General features: G+C 41.6%; 1 protein-coding gene across 1 annotated transcript in view; it reads left to right on the top strand.

Annotated features, from left to right (window-relative positions):
• The window catches only part of Abhd3 (abhydrolase domain containing 3), a 58,656-nt gene that overhangs the window by 961 nt on the left and 38,848 nt on the right, over positions 1 to 18,847 (top strand). Inside the window, exon 3 of the mRNA XM_008826969.2 lies at positions 926 to 1,108. Within this exon, the coding sequence (XP_008825191.1) occupies positions 926 to 1,108 (183 nt within the window). The remainder of the gene's footprint in view (positions 1 to 925; positions 1,109 to 18,847) is intronic.

Below are 18,847 nucleotides of genomic sequence, written 5' to 3'. Positions count from 1 at the left end.
CATACACCTACCTCCAGCTGCAGGAAAATATACAGTTCTCTCTCTCTCTCTCTCTCTCTCTCTCTCTCTCTCTCTCTCTCTCTCTCTCCCCTTTTCCTTTTCACTCTAGTGTAAATGGACAAAGTGGAAGCCCAGGCTTATTTCTGGGATGTGAGAAAGAAGCGCTTGGGGTTACTGTTTTCCAATTTGCCATTTCCAGTTTGTCCTTGAGGGCCTAGACACCTTGATGAGGTGCACAGATTTATTAGTGTGTTGCAGATCAGATTCTGGGGTGAGACAGCTGTCAGTCCCTTCAGGTTTTGTGTGTCACTGGTAAAGAGTTTCATAGTAATAGGCAGATGGGTTCTTGATGAATGCCCTTGAGATGCCTCAGAACATATCTATAACCAGATTTAGATGGTTCTTGTTACTAACTTCCCTGAGTCACCTGGGCTTGCTGGAGTTCCTTATGTGGCTGCATATTTGTTCATAGGTGCTATGTGAGAAGTTACTTAAGAGGAACATTCTGTAATGTACTCTGCACAGAAACTGTATCATTGAGTCAAAAGATCTGCAAGAGCAGCATTGTACTTACTCATAACTCCCTGTTGTTATCTGAGTGACCTCAATCAAACAGGGGTTAAATGCTAAGTATTTGAGAGTAATTTCATGCATGCATACAATGTATTTTGATCACATTCACACACAACCCCAATTACTCTGTCTTATCACTCTCTGAAGTTCATTTTTTACCTACTACCTTTCATTGGGGCTGCTGGAAATATGATATTAATCATTATAACATCTTTATAATGAAAGTGACCTATAGATTATGTATGTATTTGTGAATATTGACAAAAGCTACTTTAACATGACCAGATGGTGTCATATTTATAGAATAACTTGAAACACTTAATGAGTATGCCTTTTGAATTGTTTTCTTCAGTGAACTTATTAAAACTGCAGATGGAGGACAGATTTCACTGGACTGGTTTGATAATGAGAACAGTGCGTGTTATGTGGACACCAGCACCAGACCTACTATCCTGTTGTTGCCTGGCCTCACTGGGACAAGCAAGGAATCCTACATCCTTCATATGATTCATCTCAGTGAAGAATTAGGATACAGGTACCAGTGAAAGCTCTTTCCCCATTTTTCACTTAATTCTTGCCAAGTGGTATAAAATCTGGCCGGTACGGTAGCTCTCACTTTTAAACCTAGCACTTGGGAGGCAGATATGTGGATTTCTGTGAGTACAAGCCACTCCTGGTCTACATAGAGTCCCACCACAGCCAGGGCTACATGGTGAGACCATACTCTCCCTTTAAAAAAAAGGGGGGGGGAAGGGGGCAGGGCATGGTGGTGCATGCCTTTAATCCCAGCACTGGGAGGCAAAGTCAGGCGGATCTTTGTTAGTTCGAGTCCAGCCTGGTCTACATAGTGAATTCCAGGACAGCTGGGGCTACAGAGAGACCCTGTCTCAAAAAGGCAAAAAAAAAAAAAAAAAAAAAAAAAAGAAAAAAGGGAAGGGGGCTGGAGAGATGGTTTAGCGGTTAAGAACACTGTTCTTGCAGAAGACTGGGGTTCAAATCCCAACACTCACATGGCAGCTATCAACTATCCATAACTCCAGTTCCAGGGGATCTGACAGCCTCTTCTGTCCTCCATGGGCATTGCACGACATGGGTACACTTACCTACATGTAGGCATAACACTCATACACATAAAATAAAAATAATAAATAAATTTTTTTTTTAAAAAAAAGGGAAGGAAGCCGGGTGTGGTGGCACACGCCTTTAATCCCAGCACTCAGGAGGCAGAGGTAGGTGGATCTCTGTGAGTCTGTGAGTTTGAGGCCAGCCTGGTCTACATAGTGAGTTCCAGGCCAGCTGGGGCTACAGGGAGACCCTGTCTCAAAAAGACCAAAAAAAAAAGGAACAAAGTAGAAATATACATATTTCAAGGTGAATGTTTTAAATGCATACACACACATATGTATATATGACCTCTTGAGTAAAGAATCCACCGTTACTCTTTTTCTCTCTTTGCTTCTGCTTTTCCTTCTTTTATTGGGAAGATACAATAACTGAGTCATTGTACAAGAAATGACTCTTGGTGTACTAGCCACTCAGCAAGCTTAGGGTAAATGAGCAATGAAATCAGAATCACCTGAGCCTCTCCCCCAACCTCCAGGGCCAGGTCTGAGAAGCAGTAGAACGACAGCAGTTACAAACTCCTGAGAGAGTCCTCAGTGGCACTTATGTCACACTCTGTATTTGGGCCTTAGATTTGCTAATCTTATCTCCCTGGCTTAGATCCGAGTGTAAAAAGAGCCCTGCACAGCATGTAGATCATCCTGATTTTTCCAAAGGTAATCCATGGCCCTTGTGTCCACCTGAATTTGCAGGTGCACATGGCTGGTGTCCAGTTGATACCACAGCATTTTTGAGTAACCATTATTCAGCTTGCCACCAGGTACAATTTAATTTTTCCAAGTGACTTAGCAGCTTTAAGTTTCAGCTCTGGAATCTTTAAGCAGGTCTGTTATGAAAGGTGCGATTTTTTTTTTGTGCTTCTGTCTTTTTTAGCTGACGGTAATTATTGTAATGGTACAGTCTGTGACTTGTACTTAGAGTCATATCGTTTTCTAAACTTGAAACACTCATTTGTATGAAAAACTAAGGTTGTGTTTATATTAATAAAAACATTTTGGTGTAAAGAGGGAAATGTTGTAATAGCAAATTCAGTTTTAACAAGTTAACTCTGATGTTTTACAAGGCCAGTTTTGTCCATGAAGTAATATTCCCTCAGAAACTGTGATAGAGAATTCCAGAATTATGGTTTGTAGACATTTGCTAAGCAAAAGCAAGAATCCATGATTATTCCTTGTGTAAGCATGTTTAAGCTAGATTAAGGTTTGTTTCTAAATTACAGCCAAAACTGATTAAAATGTGTAGAAGATCCATATACCCTCCCCTCTTTTTTGAGACAGAGTCTCCTGTAGCCCAGGCAGTACTCAAACTTAATATATAGCCAAAAATAACTTTGAACTTCTGATCTTCCTGCCTCCACCTTCCAGGTGCTGGGATTGTAGGCATGTAGTACCACGCTAGGATTATGCCATGCTAGGTATCAAACCAGGGCCTTGTGCATGCTGGACAACCACTTTACCAACCAACCTACATCCCAGACCCACATAAAGCTTTTGGTAGACATTTAAATTGCTGATTCTGGGCCAAGAAGAGGACTCAGTGGGAAAAGGAGGCTAGTGACCTGAGTTCAATTCCCAGAACCCTCAAAAGGGTAGAAGGAGAGAACTAACTCCACAAAGTTGTCCTCTCTCTTCTATAAGTGCAATGGCACATACCTTTGCCTTCACAATAGTAATTTTAAAAAATTAAATTGTTGATTCTAGGTACTGCTTCGGTGGTTCCGAAGGCCTGCAAACTGCTTTTATAAATATTATAGTTGAATGGTTGTGGGTATAGCTCAGTGACAGAGTACGTACTTAATATCCATAAGACCCTGGACTTGATCCTGGGCATTCAACTCAAACAAAAAGCAATGTAGCTAAAACTCAAGGAGTAAATTTCATAAACCCTAGTGTTGCCAATTTGCCTGACTTCTGTTCATGGCTTATAAAAGTTGCCACACTTTATTCCCAAGTTATTCACTAGATCATGGTTCAGTGCCACTGGATGGTTCTCACATCCCTACATGTTAAAATTACCTCTGTTCTGTGGGTTCAGAAATGTTCTTGAGGGTATAAGATAAAAGGAAGACTTGCACTTGATACTATAGCCGATACAAAGAGTTTGAAAACTTGTATTTGCCTCAAGGACCTTGTGAGAAGGGGGAGGGTGAACTAGTTCACTGTCAACAGCTTGAAGACCCAGTCAAGAATGGCTTTGAACTTCTGATCGTCCTGCTTCTACCCCCAGAGTGCTGGAATTTCACATGTGGGTCATTATTCTAAGTTTAAGTGGTTATGGAGATCTAACCTAGGGCTTCATGCATGCTAGAAAAGCGCTCTCTGAACTGAGCTACACCCCCAACCTGAGTTTAGGAGTTCTAATATTCAGTCAGACTGCCTTTGCAGGATGCAGAATAAAACAAGCCATTGTCAGTAGACTTCGCAGTGAACTTCAGGTCTAGTCCCATTTTTAAAAAAATATTTGTTATTTTTATTTTATGTCTATGAGTGTATTGCCTACATGTATGTAAGTGTACCTATGTCATGCAATTCCCAGAGGTGAGAAGAGGACATTGGATCCCCTGGAACTGGAGTTATGTACAGTTATTGGCCACTATGTGGGTGCTGGGATTTGAACTGGGGTCCTCTGCAAAAGCAGCTAATGCTCTTAACTGCTTTAAGTCATCTTTTCAACTCCCGTTTCCTTTTAAATTATCAAGAGTCTCTGATTTACATGAGATAGCTTAATCAATAAAGTGCCTGTTGTGCAAGCATGAGGGCCCGAGTTCAGATTCCCAGAACTCATGTAAAAAGTCAAGCACAGCCAGGCATGGTGGTATGCGCCTTTAATCCAAACACTCAGAAGGCAGAGGCAGGCAAATCTCTGTGAGGTCCAGGCCAGCCCAGTCTATATATTGAGTTCCAGGCCAGCTGGGACTACAGGGAGACCCTGTCTCAAAAAACCAAAAAAAACCAAAACAAAACAAGCTGATGGCACAGTGGTCTGTGCTATGTAACACCAGGGTGGAGACAGACAGATCCCTGAGATGCACAGGTCAGCCAGTCTAGCCAAATTGATGGGCTTCAAGTTTACTAAGAGATCCTGTCAAAAAATAAAGATGGAGGGGGCTGGAGAGATGACTCAGTGGTTAAGAGCAGTTTCTGCTCTTCCAGAGGACCTAGGTTCCATTCCAGGAATCCACATAGCAGCTGACAACTGTCCATAACTCCAGTTCTAGGGGACCCAATGCATTCTTTTGAGAAGCATTGCATGACAAGGGTGCACTTACATACATGCAGGCAATACACTCACACACATAAAATAAAAATAATAGTTTTTTTTGTTTTTTTTGTCTTTTTGAGACAGGGTCTCTCTGTAGCCCCAGCTGTCCTGGAACTCACTATGTAGACCAGGCTGGCCTTGAACTCACAGAGATCCACCTGCCTCTGCCTCCCGAGTGCTGGGATTAAAGGCATGTGCCACCACGCCCAGCATAAAGTATTTTTTAAAAAAATAAAGATGGATAGTGACTGAGAAAAGACTCCTGACATCAGCCTCTGACCTCCACATACATGCACGCACATCTACATGTGCACAAACATATACGTGTGCACATATCCACACTATCAAGTACATGCAACATACAAAGATACACAAGGAAATTCTATGTTTTATAAATAAAGCCCTTGGGGGCTGGAGAGATGGCTCAGTGGTTATGAACACTGACTGTTCTTGCAGAAGACCCGGGTTTGAATCCCAGCGCCCACATGGCAGCTAACAACTGTTGGTAACTCCAGCTCCAGGGGATCTGACAGCCTCTTCTGTCCTCCGTGGGCATTCATTGCACAACACAGGTGCACTCACCTACATGTAGGCAATACATGCATACACATAAAATAAAAATAATAAATTAAAAAAATAAATAAATAAAGCCTTTAAGAAACACCTACATGCAGGCAATACATGCATACACATAAAATAAAAATAATAAATTAAAAAAAATTAAAGCCTTTAAGAAACCTTGCGGAGGAGTCGCTGATCTAAGTCAGAGAGGCTGTATCAGTTAGCTTTGGCCATTTAACAAATCACCCCAAAGCTTAGTGGCATAATACAGTCATTGTGCTCACAGTTCTAGGGTTGGCAATATGGACTGAGCCCAGCAGGATGTGTCTTGGGATGTTGGCCAGGATCATTTGTGCAGAAGTGGCCAGTTGCCAGGACAGCTACATGCATGGGGCCGGGCAGAGTCTTCAGGAGGTAAAAAGGAGTTAAGTCACCAGTAGTATGGCAGGGAGTCCGGCAGGTGACAGGGCTTGGGGAAGACTCTGTAATGATGGAGCATACGTGGGCTTTAAACTTCAACCTGGATTGACTGTTGGAACTGCCACTTAACTGAATTGCCCAATCTCCATTTCCTCACTTTTCACAGAGTTTAATTAGAATGTATAAAGTACTTGAATAAAGTGGGTCTTTAAAAAATGTTTATCTTCCTTTTGTCATCTTCTATTTTCTGATCAGAAAATTTTTATAATTTAGAAGGGCAAACACAAGCCAACCTACATCTAATTTCCTTTCAGGAATGCATGGACATTGTTGTAATGTGTGTTATACAGAATTTCATCAACAAATGTAAACATCTGTGTATGTTGCAAGGGAGTGTGCTGGCCCATCCAGCTGTACTTATTATCCTGTATAAAACTGGATGTTTAGGGAGGGGTCTGAGTTCTGTCAGGCCACCAGGGAGCTGCTGATGTTTTACTGGTGAGATATTTACACACGAGTGAGACTCTAATTCGAGCCTATGAACAAAACTGAAGGATTGATTTATTGTAAATAGTATTTTTCTGTTAAGGTTCACTCACTCAAAATTAATGATTGATGGATAGAAATTCAGTCAACGTTTGTGTAAGATAATTGTAAGCAAAGGTGTTCCTAAGTAAGTCAAAGGTGAAACGATTTGGGTGGGAAATACTTGACCTGCCTCCAGTGATTATCTTTATTGAACTATGGTTGGGGAATGTCCTTTCTTGGATAGACCTGAGAGAAGACTGTTCTTAAGTCAGATAAATTCTTTCAGATTTTATCAATGAGTCATCTGTTTCCTGGAGGGTGAGTGGAGTAAGAAAAGAGCAGGAGGCCTTGAGTAGGCCTAGAGGGAGGTCCCGTGGAAATCAGGGCCAGGAAAATGGTAGTTCCCTCTAATAATAAAAAAAAAAAAATCTTCATTTGAGACAAGGTCTTAACTATGTAGGCTGTGCTAACCTAGAACTTACTATGTAGGCCAGGCTGTGTGGAATTCTCAATTCTCTTGCCTCAGTGTCCCAAGTGCTTTAATCACAGGTATGTATTACCATGCTTGGTTTTTTAAAAAAAACGAAACAAACAAACAAAAAAACAAACAACAACAACTACAAAAACCAGCCGGGCATGGTGGCCTATACCTTTAATCCCAACACTCAGGAGACTGAGGTAGGTGGACTTTTGTGAGATCAAGACTAGCATGGTCCTCATAGTAGGTTCCAAGCCAGCTGAGGCTACAGAGAGACTCTATCTCAAAAAATAAACCAACCAACCAAAACAAAACCTATTCAGGAACTAGGGAGATGGATCAGTGAATAAAAGTGCAAGCATGACTTGAGTTCAAAATCCCCAGGACCCGTGTTAAAAACCAGACACCATAGCACAGGGGTCTGTAATGGGAGGTGGAGACAGGAGGATCCCTAGGGGCGTTCAACCAGCTAGCCTGGCACACCCAGCGGAAAAACAGCAAAGACTGTCTCACACAAGGTGGAATGTGAAGACCTGAGGTTGTCCTCTGACCTCACACCCACCAAGGCACATGCACACCTGCATTCACACACACACATAGACATAGACACAGACACACACACACACACACACACACACACACACACACATCCCTGTCTCTACTCTTGCACATGCCTGTGGTCTCTTTTACTACTCAAGAGACTGAAAGAGGAGAATTAGTTGAGCCCAGGAGTTTGGGTCCGAACTTGAGCAACATAGTGAGGCACTCATCTCAAGAAAAGAAGAGAAAACAGAAAAAAAGAAGCCTACATTTAGTCATAGAGCCTACTAGGTAATATTTTATGTACCCGAATAATATGTTTTCTTAAGTTTTTTTTTCCCATTCTCTGGATTGGTTTCCAATACTAAAGCAAAACTAGGAGACAACAGTAATTCTGACAATATCTGAATCAGCTTTTACCTTGACCTTTTTTTTACTCATTTATCATTATGTTCCACCCCTAGCTATTATTAAAAAGAGTGACCCATCCAGGATTATGTAATAACAAGCTCATTGAAATCTAGGTCAGTCATTAAGTACTTATTTTGGTACTACTCAGTATCAGAGCTTATATTCCCAAGGAACCTATAGTCTTGTTGAATTGACAAGAGTATGCATTATGCAGTGCTAGGATTGGCTGCAAGTGACAGAAAACTAACAGTGGCTCAGACAAGATCCAAGTTGGGTACCTCGTTGATAGAGTACTTGTGTAGCACATGAGGCCCTGAGATGGGTCCCCAATGCCAAAGGGGAAAAAATAAGACATAGATTTCTTTCTTTCTCATGAAAAAAAGTCTAGGAAGGTAGAGCACATTGTGTCTGGCACTCAGTAGTCCCCAGAACCCAGGCTGTGCATGTGTTTTGTGTGTGTGTGCATGTGAGCACATATTTGTGCATGTGCACATCTGTGTGTGAGTGTACATGTGTGTGCATGCATGTGGAGACCAGAGGAAAACCTTGGGTTTCCTTGTTCAGACACGATCCAAGGTTTTTTTGGTTTGGTTTGATGTTTTTTTGTGGGGATTTTTTTTTTTTTTTTTTTTGAGACAGGGTCTCTCACTGGCCTAGAACTTGGCAAGTAGTCTTGGCTGACTGGCCAGCAAGCCCCACAGATCTGCCTCTCTGGCTCCCCAGTGCTGGACTTACAAATGTGCATCACCATGCCCAACTTTTTTTTTTTACATGGGTCTGGGAATGGAACTCAGACCCTGACTTATAGACTGAGCCATGTTCCCAGCCCAGTTTTTCCCCAGTCTAGTTGTTTTTGTCTTGTTTTGTGAGGAGCTGTTTTAAATCATGGTATTTCAGAGCCTACAAACAGTTCAACTCTATTGTGTGTGTGTGTGTGTGTGTGTGTGTGTGTGTGTGTGTGTGTCCATGAAGGTGTGCTCACCCATGCATGCACATGTGGAAGCCAGAGGCTGACATGGGATGTCATCCTCTGTCACTTTCTATCTTTTTTTATGAGACAGGGTCTCCTACTGAACCTGGAGTTTGCAATTTCAGCTAAACTGGCTGGCCAGCAAACCCCCAGGATTCACCTGTCTCATTGCCCCTCCCTTCCTTCCCCTACTAGCTCTGGGGTTACAGATGCATGCCACCGTCCCTGACTTTTACAAGAGTACTGGGACTCTGAACTCGGGTTCTCTTGCTTGTACAGCAAGCACTTTACCCACTGAGTCATCTTCCCAGCCCCGTCACTTCAACTCTAGCTATTATGTTTGAAGCCGAACACTCAAGAAAGAAATCGTGCCACCTTCCTCCAGAGATGTACAGGAGAGCTGTGAGGGCAGCTGGGTGGGAAAGCACAGCATGCTTGAGGCCCCAGATCAAACCGGGGAACTTCTCCAAAATGAATAATTACCATCTCATAAGATGCCTTAGTAGACTGGAGACTGACTGTGCATTTGATAAATTTGACCAAGAAAAGAGAGAAACAGAGCAGTTGAGTTAGAAAAAAGGAAAAAAATCCTTTCTTTTTTGAATTTTATTGAGGACTTTTTTTAAAATATTTTATTTATTATTTTTATTTTATGTGTATGAGTGTATTGCCTGCATGTGAGTGTACCCCTGTTGTGCAATGCCACGGAGGTTAGAAGAGGGCTTCGGATTCCCCTGGAACTGGAGTTAAGGACGGTTTGCGGCTGCCATGTGGGTGCTGGGAATCGAACCCGGGTCCTCTGCAAGAGTAGTCAGTGCTCTTAACCACTGAGCAATCTCTCCAGCCCCCTTGAGGACTTTTTTTAACATTAAGACTTGTGTTTTTGAAACACGCCTCACTGCTTTTTTTTTTTTCTACTTAGAGAAAGGACTAATTTTGTTATGTGGCCTAACAGGATAATGCTCTTTTATTCACTGCAGAGCTTGCTTATTGGCAGGAAGGAGAGACTCCACATGGGAGATGATTTAAAAAGAGGTTAAAATTGGGCTGCTTTAAGTGTCTCTTTACTTTTACTTTTGCAGTTTTATTTAGGGGCTGTGTTACCTATGATATTACAGGTTTCCATGATACTTAGCTTTTCTGGTGTTGTTAGGGATTCCTTGGGGTGATGTGCAGATGCCTCTTGAGGGAAGAAGAATGAGGGAAACCAAACTAAATAAAATTGAGATATTGAAACGAGTGTGACTTCTGACTCCCTCCCCCTTCTTAGATTAGACATTATTTTAAATTAACATTGTAATATTTATATCTTGGTAACTATTGTTAAAAATGAATTTTTTTAATGTGGGGAACAAGAATTGATGGTTCTTGAGACTAGTTAAATTAAGTTACATATTAGAAACCACTGATTGAAAAGTTTAGATTATTTAATGTTATTATGGAAAAAAAATTATGGTGGATCCTAACAAGTGACCCTGTTCTACTGAGAACCCATTATTAGGTATTCCACTGTCAACAACAGAGATGGAGATGTAGCTTAGTGGTAGAGCACTTGCCTAGTGTGCGCAAGACCCTAGTTCCATTCCCAGCATGCACATACAAAAAAAGCAAAAATAAAAATAACCTCTCAACTTTCAAGGACAGAGTTCTTTTTATCAGAGTTGGCATGCCCATAAGAGGTACTCTGTGCTCAGAACTACCATCCTCCTTAGAAAAAGAGACTTGAGGGGCTGGAGAGATGGGTGAGCAGTTGAGAGCACTGACTGCTCTTGCAGAGGACCCAGGTTTGATTCCCAGCATCCACATGGTGGCTACAAACCATCCTTAACTCCAGTTCCAGGGGAATCTGAAGCCCTCTTCTGACCTCTGCGGCATTGCACGACACAGGTGCACTCACATACATGCAGGGAATACACTCATACACATAAAATAAAAATAATAAAATATTAAAAAAGAAAAAGAGACTTGAATGTTACTAGCTTAGATATACTAAGATGGGAAAGGGGATTTAGATCTGCCTGGGTCCGATCCCAGCTGTTTTGCATGTAGCATGTGCTTCTGCGAATAGATTGTTTTAATCTCTTTGCTTCTCTGATCTCTCATTTTCAGGGATACCCTACACCTCCTAGAATGAGGATTGCATGTAGTCTATATAAAGGACACTGACTGGTCCCTAGCTAAGTACAGACACTTAAAAAGTATTGTCCCTGAAATCTACAGGAGTGAATCTGGGCCATTGTCAGGCTTTGGGAGGAGCTTCAGTATTCTTGAATGGCCAGAGAGAAGCTCAGTACTTAGTCTGTAGCTTGTTGCCAGGAAGAAAGTCTTCCAAGAAGGCCTAGGGGCAGCATGCCTGGCCAGGCAATGGTCCAGAAGGAAGGAAATGCCTTCCTAAGGTAATGTGACCGTGGACTCTTCACCATCCTATAATCCACACCTCTGCCTGTTTCAGTTTCCAACTGTGTCTTGTGTATCTGCTTTTAGTTATAAACCCTATTGAATGTGTAGCATTCAACTAATTCTGCCAAGTATTTAGTTGATAGAATCTATTTTTTAAAAATCAGAGAGACCTGAACTGGAATGCAAATGAGAAAGATAAAATACAAGAACATTAGAAAGCCCCTGAGTAAATTTTCCTGTTAGAGACCATGGAACAGAAAGGGAGATTTCAATCAAATAGTGTAAAAGATTGCTTTTTTTGTTAATATGCTCTTATTTTTTTTTTTTTTTTTGGTCTTTTTGAGACAGGGTCTCCCTGTAGCCCCAGGCTGTCCTGGAACTCACTATGTAGACCAGGCTGTCCTTGAACTCACAGAGATCCACCTGCCTCTGCCTCCCGAGTGCTGGGATTAAAGGCATGTGCCACCACACCGGGCTAAAAGATCGCTTTTAAAAGAGAATTCTTGACGCCAACTAGCTACATGTAAGGTTTTTACCTTCTTCATATGAAGGATGTGTCTGACATATCTTTTTTCCAGGTAGCCACTGGTTTTGAATAGTATGCCCCACCCAAATAACTGCGTTCATTAACTATTAACTGGCTGTTCTTATTTTTAAAGTCAATAGGGTCACTAAGACTTAAAGATGAGCAAAAGATAATCAGAGTTGCTACTTTGATTTGCTGCATTTAAATTTAGCTTTTGTGGGAAGGAGACATGGAGGAGGTGATTTGAATTAAAGAGTTCCAAAATATACTTAGAGAAGGAAAATAAATCTTGATGTTCTATAGAAGAGGAGGATGAGTGTTGTTAATAGTAATTCATCATATGTTTTACAAAGAACTACAGGAAAGCCTTTGAAAGGCTCCCAGCACAAAGATTGGGTCAATGTTTAAGGAATGCTGATTACCTCAATTTGATGTTTACACATTGGACACAGGTATTAAGTTATCATGCAATATCATACAATTATGTTGATTGTAAATATATTTTTAAAATTAGCTTTGCTGATTGCTTGCCATATGGTAGGTACCCTATTAGGCACTACACATAGATTATCTTATTTTATATATATCCAATTGGTTGATTTGATTTTTTAGCCAGGGTCTCACACTGTTACCCAGGCTGACCTCAAACTCACTATGTAGCCCAGTATGGCCTTGAATTCACCAAGATATATGTCAATGACTTGGGAGTAGTTTAACCAAAATTATACAGCTAGTATGTAACAAGGTTAAGAATGAACCATACAGTCTTGCTACAAATAAATATATGATTTCTGTTAGGCTATTTGAAATGTTAATAGTTCTTGAAGACTCTTGATTTTTTTTTGAGACAGGGTCTCATGCTTATGTAGTCCAGGCTGGCGTTGAATTCTTTATGTAGCTAAGACTGGCCTTGAACTTCTTATCCCCCTGTGTTCTCCTTCCACATTCTGGTATTATAGATGTGCACTACCATAGCCAGCTTCCTTCATAACTTTTTTATACTCTTGGGTATCTGAGGCTCTTGCTTGGGAACAACTAACTTTTCAAATGTTATGATAATTGTTCACCAAGATAATGTAGGGATGGAAAGATGGCTCAGTGGTTAAGAGTGTTTGTTAATTTTGTAGAGGACGTGAGTTTGGTTCCCAGCAGCTCACAGCTGTATGTAACTCCTGTATGTAGCTGTATGTAGCTTCAGGAGACCTAGCCCTCTCTCCTGGCTTCCATGGGTATCTGCACATAGCATATGCTCACACAGACACACATACATACACATAAATAAAAAAAAACCTGAGAAAAGATAATGTATACTTTTCATATGATTCAGTTTGATTAGGGAAATTCAAGACTTAATGGGCAAGCAAGCCATGTTTTCTACTCAGGGATTAGATTTTTCAGGGAAAGAGTTCAAAGAGGAGGTAAGGAGGTTCCTGAATTAAGAAGTGGAGAAGTCAGGCTGGAGGGATGGCTCAGCAGATAAGAACACTTACTGCTCTTCCAGAGGACCTGGGTCCAGTTCCCAGCACCCACATGGTGGCTAACACTGGTTCCTAATTCCAGTTTCAGGGGATCAGCACCCTCTTCTGGTCTCCACAGGCTTTGCATGACATGGGTGCACTTACATCCATGTAGGCAAAGCACTGTATGCAGATAAAATAAAAATAAAATTTTAAAAAACAAGTGACTTTCACTGTTCCCTGTTATGTGAATTAATTTGTTGTTATGGATTAAACCCAGGGCTTTGTACATCCTGCACACTCTGTGCCACTGAGCTGTACCCCAGGTGCTTGCTTTTCCACTTCTCTGACTTACCAAGATTAGAAACATTCAGGAGTTATAATTTCTTGAAAGAATGCATAGCTGGGCCTTGTGTCACATAGCTGTAATTCTAGAACTTGGGAAGCTGAAGCAGGAGAAGTACAAGTTCAAGTCCAGCCTGGGCTACATAATGAAAATTTGTTTAAAAGAAAGAGAGGGAGGTAAGGAAGGAGGGAGGGGGAGAGAGAAAGGGAATGTCTTTAAATCAATTATTGTGCATTGCTGTCTACTTCTCCATTTAATTCTACAATTTTTGCTTTTATGATTGTTTTACTATGAACTAGCCTTTAGCATTATATGTCCAGTTTTTTTGTTTTTGTTTTTTGTTTTTTATCTTTTTGAGACAGGGTCTCCCTGTAGCCCCAGCTGTCCTGGAACTCACTATGTAGACCAGGCTGGCCTTGAACTCACAGAGATCCACCTGCCTCTGCCTCTTGAGTGCTGGGATTAAAGGCATGCGCCACCACGCCTGGCTATATGTCTGTTTTTATTCACAAGAATACAATAGACCTCAAGACGATACTTCATTCTTGCCATAGATGGCAGAAGATATGCTAGCAAGGAATGCAGGTGTTTAGATAGAAATAGGATCAAGAGTTGCCATGATCTCGGGAGCAAGGAGCAACTTACTTTGTTCCACGTCTCTTAATTTCACATGTAGCCAGGAAGCCCTTTCCACCTCCCCCTTTTTGTTTCTTCTTGCAAGCTTTGTCTCCCTCGCTGTCTCCTTGGGCTACCTCTTGGACTATTCCAGGCCTTCGCAGTCTGACATGGTGCCTCCCTCTCCTTCTCCAGACCCAGAACCAAAGCCAGAAACCTGATACATCCATCTTAATTTCATGTTATGAAGCGTACTTTAACTGATATTGTTACTGTTATTATTTGGTCTTTTTGATAACTGATATTATAACTACTCCAAGGCTTCTTTTGCTTACTGTTTGTATAACTCTTTTTTTTCATTACTTAACTTTCAAAGTATCTCTGTTTCTAAACTTATAGTGTATAGTAACCTGTAATTCTAGCATTTGAGAAGTGGAGGCAGGAAGATTGGGAATTTGAGACACGTGTGCAGTGCCTGAGGAAGGGCAGAAAAGGACATCACATCCCCTGGAGCTGGAGTTACAGGTGGTTGTGAGCCACCTGATATGGGAGCTGGGAATAGAACTTGGACCCTTCGCAAGAACAGCAGCTCCCCTGGAACTCGAGTTAAGGATGGTTGATAGGTGCCATGTGGGTGCTGGGAAAAAGAGCCAGGTTCTTCTGCAAGAGCAGCTAGTGCTCATAACTGCTGAACCATTTCTCCAGCCCCATAAGCTTAAGACTATCAAGCTTGGTGTATCTCTAGCAGTTGGAAAACAGGGGAGGATTATCCCAGAAAAAAGACAGTGATAAAGATCTAAATGCTAAGTGAACTCTCAACTCTCAATCTCGCCTAACTCTTCTGATTTTTCTCTATTCCTCACTCCCTTCCTCCTTGGACGATTCCAAGCAGCATCAAGGCTACAAACTAGACAGAGATTTTAATGACTGTTTATCACAGAGGAGACAGAGTTTGAAGTTTGAGTTTAGCCAAATTATCTTCCTGATAGGTCAGAAAAATTAGTACTCTTTGAGAAAACATGACAGAATCCCAAGTCTTTACAATGGAACATTCAAACTGTCTATAATGCAACTCAAAATTAGTAAACCATGAAGAAACAGGAAAACATAACCCACATTCACTTGAGAGATAAGACAACTGACCCTGATAATGGTCTAGATGCTAGAATTGAATAAGGACTTTAAGCAGCTTTTGAGAGAGGAGAGCCTGTAAATAATAATAACAAAAAAGAAATCCTCAGCAGAGGAATAGGGTCTATTAAAAATGGGAATTATAGTCTGGAGAGATGGCTCAGTGGTTAAGAGCACTGGCTGCTCTTGCAGAGGACCAGGATTCAATTCCCAGCACCCATATGGTGGCTAACAATTGTCCATAACTCCGGTTCCAGGGGATCCAGTGTCCTCTTCTGACCCCTGCGGGCATTGCACAATATGGGTGCACTTACTTATATGTAGCCAATACACTCATACACATAAAATAAAATAAGAATAAAAAATAAAATATTGTGAAAATGGAAATTCCAAGAGGCCGAGGATATAGTTTAATGAGAGTGTCTCCTTAGCATGCACAAAGCCCTGGGTTCATTCCCCAGCATGAAGGGAAAAAAAAGATTGAAAAAAATGGAACCTCAGTCATTTGTTTAACTATCTGCCATACATGTAATCATGGTTCCAGGAAGAAAACATAGAAAAATGGAGGAAAAAAAGATATTCAAAAATTTCAAATTTAATATAAAAGATATAAACTTGCCAGACGTGGTGGCGCACACCTTTAATCCCAGCACTCAGGAGGCAGAGGCAGGCGGATCTCTGAGATCTCGTTCAAGGCCAGCCTGGTCTACATAGTGAGTTCCAGGCCAGCTGGGGCTAGAGGGGAAACCCTGTCTCAAAAAGACCAAAAAAAAAAAAGATATAAACTCATAGAATCAAAAGAGAACGGGAGGCATAATAGAAAATTTAAAATAGAAATTTAACTATAAAATAGTATAACAAATCTACCATATCATTGATTACATTAAACATAGAAAAAAATGAGAAATCATGATTAAAAGGCAGAGACTATCAGACTAGATAAAAAAGAAAGATACAAATACATGCATATATAAGCCATATGATTTTTTTCCTTTTTTTAAAATTTTATTTGTTATTTTTATTTATTTTTTAATACTTTATTTCTTATTTTTATTTTATGTGTATGAGTGTTATGCCTGCATGTAGGTAACTGTACCCGTGTCGTCTCTCCAGCCCCTATTATTTTTATTTTACGTGTATGCGTGTACTGCCTGCGTGGCGGTAAGTGTACCCGTGTCATGCAGTGCCCACAGAAGACAGAAGAGGCTGTTGGATCCCCTGGAACTGGAGTTATGGACAGTTGTTAGCTGCCATGTAGATGCTGGGATTCGAATTTGGGTCTTCTGCAAGAGCAGCCAGTGTTCTTAACCACTGAGCCACTGAGCCATCTCTTCAGCCCATTTTTCTTTTTTTTTTTTTTTTTGAGGCAGAATCATTTGTAAGCTGACTTTGAACACACACACACACACACACACACACACACACACACTAAAAAGAAAAAAATAACTCGGTGCCTGTTTTGGTCATGACTGATTTTTCCGTCCTTATTTTCTGCCGTTATCCTTTAGGTAGCCATGTTTCAACTAAGACAATATCTTTTTTTCAACCCTTAGACCATTTCCTAAGTCCTACCTTCTATCTTTGTTACCTTAATCAGGTCATATATATCCCACACTCACCTCCTGCTGAAATCCTTACCACTGTTCAGTCTCAGTGGAAGATTGATCTACTTTTTGTTAGGGTTCCAAATAGCAGCAGTTTCCCCCCCTCCCCACCAGCTCACAACCCGTGGGCGGACATCTTTCCCTGACATCTTTCCCTGCCCTTCCCTGACATTCCCTGACATCCTTCCCTTCCCTGACATCCTTCCCTTCCCTGATGTCTTTCCCTGACATCCTTCCCTTCCCTGACATCCTTCCCTTCCCTGATGTCTTTCCCTGACATCCTTCCCTTCCCTGACATCCTTCCCTTCCCTGATGTCTTTCCCTGACATCCTTCCCTTCCCTGACATCCTTCCCTTCCCTGATGTCTTTCCCTGACATCCTTCCCTTCCCTGACATCCTTCCCTTCCCTGATGTCTTTCCCTGACATCCTTCCCTTCCCTGACATCCTTCCCTTCCCTGACATCTTTCCCTTCCCCGAGGGAAAGGTGCCCTGTGCGAAATAAATCTGTATCCCACTGAGAATTCCGTCTGTGCCTCGGTGCCTCATCCATCCGCTCGTGCTCTCCATCCGCCACCTCTCCATCCCAACTTTTTAACCTAACACTTTTTCCATGAAATCCTTCCGAATCAACTCTGCCCATCCTGGAGCCGTACAGCTTTATTATTGGTGCCACCCCTGGACACAGTCTTCTACTGCTGCGTCTTATCACTTACTGTCAACTGAAAATATGCCTCATAACTTCTCTATCTAATTAAAGGTACTCCTTCAGGAATCTTATGTTGTCTTGTTTCTCTGTTACAGGCTCACATTTGATCTTTGGTTCAGTAGATAGTGTGTTCATCCTTTTGGGCCATCTCTTTAGTCCATGGTATTTCTACTTTTAGATTCAGACTTGGGGAATGTTAGACCTGGGGAAAAAAATGCACACACACACACACACACACACACACGCACACGCACGCACACGCACACACATGTTTAGAACTGGAAAAAAGCTACAGACTGATAAAATCCCCTTATCTTACAGGTTTGGAAATGAAGCCTAAGGCATCCTTCTATTCCCGTACACTTCTGTTGCTTTTCTTTTAGCACCCAAGCTCAGAGTCTGCTCTTCCGTGTGTAGTAGGAAAGACCATGCGTGTTCTCGTAGACCCTGAGCAGATCTGAGGCTCTCTGACCCATCACACAATAACAGTGCTTCACAGCAAGAGGTAGTTTTCCCCTAAGAAAAATTTGGCAACATCTGGAGACTCTTTTTGTTTGTTTGTTATTAACAGTGCTAGGGATGGAACTGAGGCCCTGGAATATGGTGATCATGTCTCTACCGTGGTTGTTTTTGGTTTTTGTTTTCTGAGACTGGGTCTCCCCATAGCCCTAGGTTGGCCTTGATCTGCCTGCCTCTGTGTCCTGAGTGCTGAGATTAAAGGTGTGAGCTGCCACACCCAGCTCTGCCCTGAATTAAGTTCCTTTGATTTATTTTCCTGCCTATATGTAAGTACACCATGTGTGTGCAATGCTGGAGGTCAGAAAAGGGCATTGGATCCTCTGGAAGTAGAGTTACAGACAGATATTAGCTGCTATGTGGGTGCTGGGGACCAGACTCAGAACAATCTCTGTAAGAATAGCCAGTGCTCTTAACTGCTGAGCAATCTCTCCTGCCCTTCCTGACACTTTTTTTTTTTTTGGTCTTTTTGAGACAGGGTCTCCCTGTAGCCCCAGCTGTCCTGGAACTCACTATGTAGACCAGGCTGGCCTTGAACTCACAGAGATCTGCCTGCCTCTGCCTCCCAAGTGTTGGGACTACAGACATGTGCCACCACTCACAGCTTCCTAACACATTTTTCTATTTTTTTAATTTTTAATAACTACATGATTAGAAGAAGCATTTCATTACAGTTTTAAC

Source organism: Nannospalax galili, unplaced genomic scaffold, assembly GCF_000622305.1.
Source record: "Nannospalax galili isolate Female #2095 unplaced genomic scaffold, S.galili_v1.0 scaffold511, whole genome shotgun sequence".
NCBI lineage: Eukaryota > Metazoa > Chordata > Mammalia > Rodentia > Spalacidae > Nannospalax > Nannospalax galili.
This window is presented reverse-complemented; position numbering and strand designations above follow the sequence as displayed.